Source organism: Nanorana parkeri, unplaced genomic scaffold (genome assembly GCF_000935625.1).
Source record: "Nanorana parkeri isolate BGI_ZX_2015 unplaced genomic scaffold, ASM93562v1 scaffold871, whole genome shotgun sequence".
NCBI lineage: Eukaryota > Metazoa > Chordata > Amphibia > Anura > Dicroglossidae > Nanorana > Nanorana parkeri.
This window is the reverse complement of record NW_017307139.1, coordinates 503,150-512,304: the sequence shown is the minus strand read 5'-3', so window position 1 is coordinate 512,304 and position 9,155 is coordinate 503,150. Positions and strand designations below refer to the sequence as shown.

The 9,155-nt window shown below is 46.2% G+C and overlaps 1 protein-coding gene across 1 annotated transcript in view; it reads left to right on the top strand.

Moving 5' to 3' along the window:
* The first annotated feature begins 402 nt into the window (after nucleotides 1–402).
* Nucleotides 403–9,155, top strand: part of IRF2 (interferon regulatory factor 2) — a 74,671-nt gene continuing 65,918 nt past the window's right edge. Inside the window, exon 1 of the mRNA XM_018565667.1 lies at nucleotides 403–554. Coding sequence (XP_018421169.1) covers nucleotides 489–554 — 66 coding nt within the window. The 5' untranslated portion in view covers nucleotides 403–488. The remainder of the gene's footprint in view (nucleotides 555–9,155) is intronic.

Below are 9,155 nucleotides of genomic sequence, written 5' to 3'. Positions count from 1 at the left end.
TGAGAATGGCTGGCCGAGGGGGCGGCCTCACCAATGAGGAGGCTGCAGTACAAGCCACCGATCCTCCCCTCCCTGTCCTTCTGCTGAGCAAACACGAAACAAACAAATCCTGGGAGGGGGGATCTTCTGCCTCAGCTCTCTCACTTTCCTCTCCTTGTTTTGCTTTCGATCTGGAGCCGTCAGTTTTAGTTTTGATCCTGCGATCATTTACTATTGGTAAGTAACTTAAGCCTAGCTTTGCCTGGGCGCTGATCGTTACCGGCGGCCGCTCCGTATCAGAGCTCGCTCTTTTTCTCCATTGCACTCCAGCTACGGGCACATTTCAGACAATTACAGGAAGCCGCCTGTTACGAAATAAATGTGAGAAGGGGAAAAACAAACCCGACAACAAGCCAAGAGCGGTGTTATTAGGAAGCGTCGATTTGGGGTTGAGATAAGGTGAAGTTTTAATTTCGCTTTTGGATTTAAAGTGGCGATCGGCTGTCAGAATGCGAACGCTGGTGATCTGCAGTCAGATGACGATGGCTCCGGGCGGGCAGGAGGGATCGGTGCAGGTAACCTCGGTGACATTTCTTCTTTTGGATTCCTGTCCTTTTTAGGAAGATCTGTTGGCATTTGGTGTGTGTTGGTGGATGCAGAGCAGCGATTTCAGAACATGGACAGGAATGCTAGGCACACATCTCACCCAGCTGACAGGCTGCTATTTACAGCCTTCTAAAGAGATCTGATTTCAGTGTGTGCTCCTTGAGTGCAAACATACAACCCTGGCTTCTCATAGTAAACATCACAGAAAATGAAATCCAATCAGACCTGATCATGCATCTAAGACCATGTTGTTGTAAATGCCTTGTTTATGTATTGGTGGAGTAGCAGTTACTGCATAAGCTGCATGGTGTGTCAGCTGCATTCTGCATGTTGGTAAATTCTACAGTCTGCTTTCCTCTGTATATTATTATACATCAGTGGATTGAAAAGCATAGCTGCACACAACCTGACATTGTCTGGCAATACACTACACAGTGTTAGTGATGCAACCAGCTGGATCACTGTAACTGTAGGACATGTCATGTCACCATTCCCACGCAAGCCTTGAAATTTTACAGGATGCTGGAGTCTTTCTTTTTAATCTGTATCTGAAAAGCTAAAATGTTCACCTATGCCCCGGGGAAGTTACGCAATTGTGGAGCAATAGTCTGCAAAACAATCCCCGTTAGAGGGCAGAATTTTCCCATGCCGCATACATTGCTGCCACAAAACATGTGCACCCTGCTGTGCTTCTTGTAGATTCATTGCACCCCAAAAGTGGCATGTTGGAAATTCGTAGTAATGTCTTCTTCGCGCGCCATACTGATATACCCCTTTTGGTTAAGTGCTGAAACAACTGGCCGATGGTGCCACAGCATACTAGTAGAATATATGTTGTGCGCCTACCTTTTTAGCTTCAAAATATCATCTTTATTTACATTCTTGCAGCATTAAAATGAAATTGCAACGTTTGGGAACTGCGCAGGGTGCCTTCATCAGGCTGGCTGTCTACTTTGCCCAACGAAGGGACCCTGCGCGGTTCCCAAGTGCTGCAAGATACTAAAGTCGGGTATATACATTTCTATTTTTTTTTGTTCAACCCACGGGCTGAACGAAAAAAAAATAATTACCCAACTGGAGCTGGCAGCTGCTTGGCTGCTAGCTCTGTATGGCCAAGAACTTTCCAATCCGCTCCATTAATCAGCTGATGGAGGGATGCCGGTTGGAAGGGTGGCGAGAGCAGCACCCACTGTGCAAGATTCAGCTGGTTCATCAGGAATCGGCCAAAATTCGTCCCATGTATACCCTACTTAAGGGGCTCTGGATTTGTATGGCCACCTGTGTACATTAGCCCATTCACACCTGTGCCTTTAAACTCGTGTCAATGAATGTATACAGGTTTTCCATTGTTTTACTGTACATCTGTGGGGTGTGTTGACATGCATTTTTGATGCATCAAGGCGTGATAAAGAGCCTATTGGTGACAAAGGTGGCATATGAAAACACATTATTATGGATAATGAAACGATGACTCCTACCTTACTTTGTGTGTTACTCCATGCTTTTATGAGAGAAGTTCATTGGATGTGGTTCTACTTGTGATCACAGGATGGTTGCTGTGTCAGTTTAAAACAGCTATGTGGAATCTGCAAAGGTTTTTTGTCTGTTTATGGAAACTATACCTTTTAGTCTGGACTCACACCTTTCCTTCTGCTTCTCATATATTTCTCTATTATATGTTCTTATAGATTTTTCATGTGGTTCCATTGTCATCAATAGGCCCTATAATGCAAAAAAACGCACATCAACACATCGAACGGATGTGAATTGGGATAATTTAAAACGGTAGCTAACCTGTGTACATGCATTGACTTGTGTTGAAACACATGGCATGAGGTACCCTTACTGTAGGCATGAGATGAGATTATCAGCCCGATCTCACAACTGTGAGGTATGTGCAAACACTACTGGCCGAAGCTCTTTAGGGACAAAAGAAATTGGACATGTTATAAAACTTTGTCTAATTGCTACTGTGTCCCATAATAAGATGGCACTAGGAAGTGTCCCTAGTAGATCAAGGTGCCTAAGGCCCCATTCACACCAGGTGCAAATTTAAAAGGAGCATCTGAAACGCAATAAAAAATGCCCACAAACGTGCTGATCAGTGCGTTTCCATTTAAATCTGTATGAGATCCATGCTGATCAGCGTGGAGAAAAAGGCTCAGGGAGCATTTCAGGCGACAGGCGGTTCAGATTGCACGGAGCTGCGTGATTGCATGAATGGTCCCCATAGGAATGTTTGGGATCGTTCATGTCGGTGGTTCAGCGCGGACAAATCTGTTTGACCGAACCGCCTTGGTATGAACGGGGCCTAGAGGAGGTTGGTTCAGGTCTGCACATCTGCCTTGGCAAATTCTCCAGAGGGTCACCGAACCATGAGTCCAAGCTTTGGCCAAGCCCCCTTAATATTGTGACCACCCCCGGCCCAATCAGTTTCAGTGGGGGGAATTTCCCACTCCATTGTGACGTATAGCTGCAGGGCAGGGAATGCACCTGCCGCTAACTGGATTCGCACCAGGCCCGGGGTCACCAGTAAAAATAACCAGTTCCTAGCCTGAGGAATGGCTTAGCAATCTATATTTGTGTCATTGCATGAAGTTCCAGTTTTGAGGTGGCTTGGGTGAACTCAGGCGAACTGTGCTCACACCAAGCCCAGGCTCATCACTAGTTATTTAAATGACAGTTACCAGCAGGTTCCTAGGCTGTGGAAAGAAACAGAAGCACTCGGAGGAAACGTATGTATACAAACTCCATGCAGATTGTGTATTTGGTGGCAATCAAACTTTAGGCAGTAGTGTGTAGTAACACTGGAACAGATGTGGATGCTTGCTTTGTTTAGTAACGGTCATAGATCAGAGTTGTAGCGTACTGGCCTTGTCTAAAGCCTTGGTTCTCAACTGGTGGGTAGTGACCCAAAAGTGGGTCGCCACCCCGTGTTTAGTGGGTCGCCGCATACCTTACACTTTTCTAGGCGAGAGGCTCCTCAGCCTCCCCCTAGTGCAGCACTGTCAGTTCTCATGCCGAGCAGCCATTCAAAATTTGCTGCCAGCGCCAAGCCTCAGCTTAGGATGGGGTGGTCTGGGGGTATGACCGCGAGGGAGCTCCATCCATATGTGCATTGCTTACAGCTCCCTCACATAGTCCTGTAGAGGTGCCTGGCCCGGAATGATTGCAGAAAAATGGTCACCAGCACTCTAGGTTTTCTTCAAAACGAAATTCTTTTATTCATTCATGCAGGTCAATTCACCATGTGTGGCAACGTTTCGGAACCTGTCCGGTCCCTTCATCAGGCAAACAAAAGTCACTTTTTTTGCCTGATTTTGTTTTGAAGAAAACCAGGAGTGCTGGTGACCATTTTTCTGTTTTGCAAGTATTTGGCGGCGCCATCCGCAGCCACTTCAGCACACCCCCCACATTGTATGGGGCTTCTCGGTCAGGAGTGCGGTGGGACTCTCTATTTGACTGGACCGGAATGATGTCACATTCTGGCTCCGTTACAGCACCGCAGCCCACACTGGACCCCAGGCTGAGGATCCACTCCAGTTCTCGTAAGGTAGGGAGACTGGGTGGACCTTAAAAAAAATATGTGTCTGTGTATGTATGTCAGTGTTTTCGAGGGCCCGTTCACACTAGTACAGTGCGTTAAACCATGCAATCGCATGTGTTGCGTTGCCATTCATTTGGCAGGGTACACCAGACACATCTCCCACAGTGCGTATGCCCGCACCGGAACGCGCGGTACCCTAATGCCGTGCGTTCCATTGCAGTGCGACTTGGGTCACAACTTAATGACCAAGGACAAATGTGGGTCCTGAGGTTACACAGGTTGAGAACCACTGCTCTAGAGTATAGTGACTGTGTACTTTCTTAACTCATGAAGCCTCCCAGGTTACTGGCAGCTGAGATAGTCATAGAGGAAAAACATTTGAGGGTGGAGGGAGGACCTGGTTCCCCTATATAGACCTTTAGACCTCATTTAGAATACTGTGTCCAGTTCTGGAGACCCCACTTACACATGTGAGAGAGTCCATAGAGGGGCAATAGGAATGGTAAGGGTTCTCATAGATAAAACATATCAGGAAAGACTCCAGGAATCTAATATGTACAGCTTTGAGGGGAAATGAGGGAATGGGGACATGATTGAAACCTTTAAATATATTAAGGGTGTGGATAAGGTTCAGGAGGGCAGTATTTTCAGTATGAAGCTAAGATGAAGAACAGGGAGACAGGACCTCAAACTAGCATTAGAAAAGTCCAAAACTAACCTTAGAAAATATTTTTTTTACCAAAAGTAATTGAGGCTCTGAATATACTCCCAGCAGAGGTAGTAAGTAGTAAGAGCCTGGGCCTGATACAAACCCACTTTGCCTAAATTTGCCCAAGCCCACTCAAAACTGTCACTGACACCATCCCCCTCCTGGCCCAATCAGTTTGGGCAGGTGCATTCTCCATCCTGCCGCTATACGTCACAAAGTGGCGGAGAATGCCTCTTGCCACCAGTGATTGGGCCAGGAGGGGGGGTGGCGGTCACAGTTTTGAGTGGGCATGGGTGAACTGGGTTTGCCCTAAGCTTAGGCTCATCTCTAGTGATGAGCTTGGTGTGAACCTTGTCTGTCCAAGCCAGCTCAAAACTGTTCCCAGGTTGGGCAGGTGCATTCCCTGCCCCACAGCTACATGCCACTTTGTGGCAGGAAATGCGTCTTTCTGCAACTGTCGCCACTGATTGGGAGGAGGTTGCTGGTCACAGTTTTCAGCAGCCTTGGGTGAACTCGACGAATTGGGTTCATACCAAGCCCAGGCTGATGACTAGAAAAGAGTCAGTCAACAGTAAGTGAATTCACACATACTGGGAACAAACCGAGGTCTATACTCAGTTTAAAAGGTTTAAGAACATGAAAAATGGGGGGACTCGATGGACCACTTGGTCTTTTTCTGCTTGGTCTCTTCTATGTTTCCACCCAAGCTGGTTCTTTTTTCAGTTATTATTGGTTATGTAACAGGATTTGCTGACTGCTTAAACTTTCTTGTTAAAGCGTTTGCCTCTACCCAATATCACAGAATTGTTGTGTGCAAGGTTTCTCTTTCACAGCTAATCTTCTTAGCCTGGGTTGTCCGGGCCCACACATGGCCGTGCACTTTGTAGGCGAGCAGTAAACACTGTCAAGTCTTTCCATACTCCATAGCGAAAGGCTCCTGCTGACTGCAGGCCTCAGCCAGAACACACTGGGCTGCCTGTGCCTATGTATTCAGCCTGACAAGCTCCTCTCAGCGTGTGCTGCAAAGTCAGCAGGCAACGCAACAGTTAAGCTGCTGGAAAGCTTCTCGCCTTTGAGTCAAGTAAGTTTCCTGATTGATTTCACGTCTGGCCAATTGCAGCGCTCTGCTGAGAGGAGATTAGCCAATCACTTTGCGTGTGAAGCGAAGAGGAAGGACTGTGCTGCTGGCAACTTCTAATAAGCAGCGGGGGAAGGGAGTGCAGGCTAAGGACTCCATTGCTGTAGTTCAATAGATGTTCATGCTGGCTTTTGCCTGCTGTAGTGTGTTCTCTTCTAAGCCAGTCATGTCTATAGACAATGCGCTTCTATCCCTTTATATAGCATGTCATATCCCTGTAGTGTTGTGGTATGTACTGCTGCCATACGGTGATCTGTACATAAGGAATCGTTTGCTACATACTAGATACATGTAGCATGAGAAAAAAGGTATGAACATTGAAGATAATAAAACCAGACAGAACAATTCTTTATTTAGCCCCTAAAAATGACAGCTGGATCCCTCAGCCATTTCAATACTGCAGTCTTGTTTATTTTTTGTTGTTAAAGAAAACATAACAATTGATATCATTTGATCAAATCAGCCTTCAGGTGGCCATACACGGAGGGGAATTTATCAAAATCTAGAGCAGCTGTCCGTGGCAACCAATCAGCTTCTCTCTTTAGTTCAGTTAAGATTTGAAAATGAAACAGAGAAGCTGATTGGTTGCTGTGCACAGCTGCTCCAGATTTTGTCTGCTCCAGTTTTGATAAATTCCCCTCAGTGTTTTCTGATTCAGGAACCAGGAGAGAAAACCGTTTGATTCCCGCATCCATGCTAAACAGCACAAATGGCGGAATCTCCCCTGCTGGCTATTGTGTTTTGACAGCCAGGACCATGTCTGTCAGACTACCCAAACAGTGACCACAGCCAGTGGCGTCACAAGGGGGGTGCGGCTCACACCGGGTGACACCATCAGAGGAGGTGACACCAAAATGCGTTGTGCAAAAATGGTGCATGTCTGATTTTTAGTGTGGAAAGCAGAAATCACCAGCACTCAGTAAATATCTTTGATGTCCATTTAATCGGACCAATTGTCAATTGTCATGTACAAAATAGAGACGTTTCGGGACCGCACAGGATCCTTTCATCAGTGCGACGTTGTGATTTGTTTAGTGCTGTCTGGTTCATAGCCAGCCAATTCAAATGAAAGAGCTGCGTTAATGCAACGCACATTAATGGACGGCATAATGCACATTAACACGACGCACCAGACCTCAATAGCGTGAATGGGCTGCTATTGTTTTAGTGTAAGTACCTAATATTTGACTTGTTATCAGTCTCTACAACGCCCTATACAGTAGCACTTCGCTCTCATGCATACTGGAATTGAAAAATATGCGTTCAGAGATGCATATAAATGGTTGTTAATGGTATGATTCAGCCTGAGTGTTTGCCTGTGTTTAGGTGTGTTCGGTTTAGCTGCTTTTAGAAAACAGAGAATTTTTATGCATCAAGATCTGAATATGTAAATGCACATAAATACAGCTAAACCCATAAAAAGGCAGGTACGTTTAAAGCAGAACTCTGGGCAAAAATGTTCCTAACCCTTGCAGTGAGGCTACCCCCGCACTCCAAGGATTAAGTGCTTGTTTTTGTCTAGGCGCTAAAAATAAGTTATAATCACCCAATCCTCAGAGCCGGCTTGCTCTTAGACCAGTCCTGCCAGTCCTTCTCCCCTTCTGCTGCAGTGGTCTAAGGTCTCTGAGTCATCACGTTCTATACACAGTGTATAGGCTGTGAGGACGCTGAAGGACATGCCATCGCTGCAGTGGAGGAGGAGTCATGTATCAGGGAGCAGAGTAGCAGCCAGCCGCCTCAGCGGTTTTGGTTCTAACTTTTTTTCTTAGCGCCTAGACGGAAACGAGCACTTAACCCTTGCAGTACGGGGTTAGCCCCATCGCAAGGGTGAAGAACATTTTTGCCCGGAGTTCTGCTTTAAAGACAGAAGAAAATGATTTGAGAAGCATAAGGTTTGTTTATGCTTTGCAGATAATTTCTCCTGCATGCAAGAATGCCAGTGTGAATATAGCCCAGACTGGCTGCCGGTCATGCCCTCCCTTTTCCAATCATGCATGCTGCATGTGAATGTGCTGACATGGAACATGCTATTAGGTGGAGGAAGCCGAGAGATGACTCCATCAGTCTCCTGATACTCCTTCACAGTTCAATAAGCAGGCTGGGGGTTGAGAGAGGACACCCCCTGTATCCCTTTCTAAAGTCTCTAGGACGGTAACATGGAAAGTAGATTCATCTGCCTGGTTGTGTTGTCTAACAGGGTTGTGTAAATCCTTGGACTGGATGGATAGAAATGCACAGTGAATCCTTTGGCAGGTGAAATATCACCCATATATGTATTTCATTTGTGTAATTTGCGCTTTGCCTGGAGCTCAGTGTTAATGTCGGTTTAGTAAGTAATATATTTGTTTTCATACAGTAGATTGGGTATCTACCTTTTAAAGTGTAGGATCATGTTCACACTTGGATGTTGTGGTAACTTTTTGAATGGCACCCCAACAATGCACCTGTGCTGTAACACACCCCAGCACATCGCAACAGTGTACTTTGCAAAAAAATGCATTTATTGATGTCTTGCAGCCCATTTAGTTCCAATGGGGCCCCTAACGCAGCGAGCTGCAACACTCGCTGAATTTCTGGCAGGAGCAACAGGTATTTGTTTGTGCCTGCAGTGTTTTCAGAGAGACAAAACCTGGGGAAATGTGTATACATTGTATAGAGGTGCTGTATATGAGGATTACCTACACAAACACTTTAGGTTGTTCTTATGATGTTTCTCTTTGGAAATGGAAAACAACTTTTACAAATCTGGTAAATTTAAGCAATTTTTTTCAAGGAATCCCAGATTTTGAATCCAACAATTTATGACTGCAGGCAGTCAGGATTCATGAATGTCGTCCTCCATAAATCTCACAAATCGTCCAACTCAAAAATTGATTATTTAGAACAGCGGTCCCCAACCAGTGGTCCGTGAGAAAACTTTGGTGGTCCCCGGGCCTCTGATTCTGTGCAGGCTGGGCCGTCATTGAAGCGGCACAGAGGCTCCGGGGCTGCCTCTCACTGACTCAAGCAGCGGTTGTCACAAGGAATGCGCGGCTCTCAGTACAGTGAGGGCTCTGCAAGAGGCGGGGCATCTCGTCAGTACCCGGACTGAGCAGGCTGCGGGACATAAAAAAAGTGAGGAGAAGCCAGGTAATAGTGGCTCGGTGTGGGGGAAGGGGAGGCACGGGGGTGGTTGG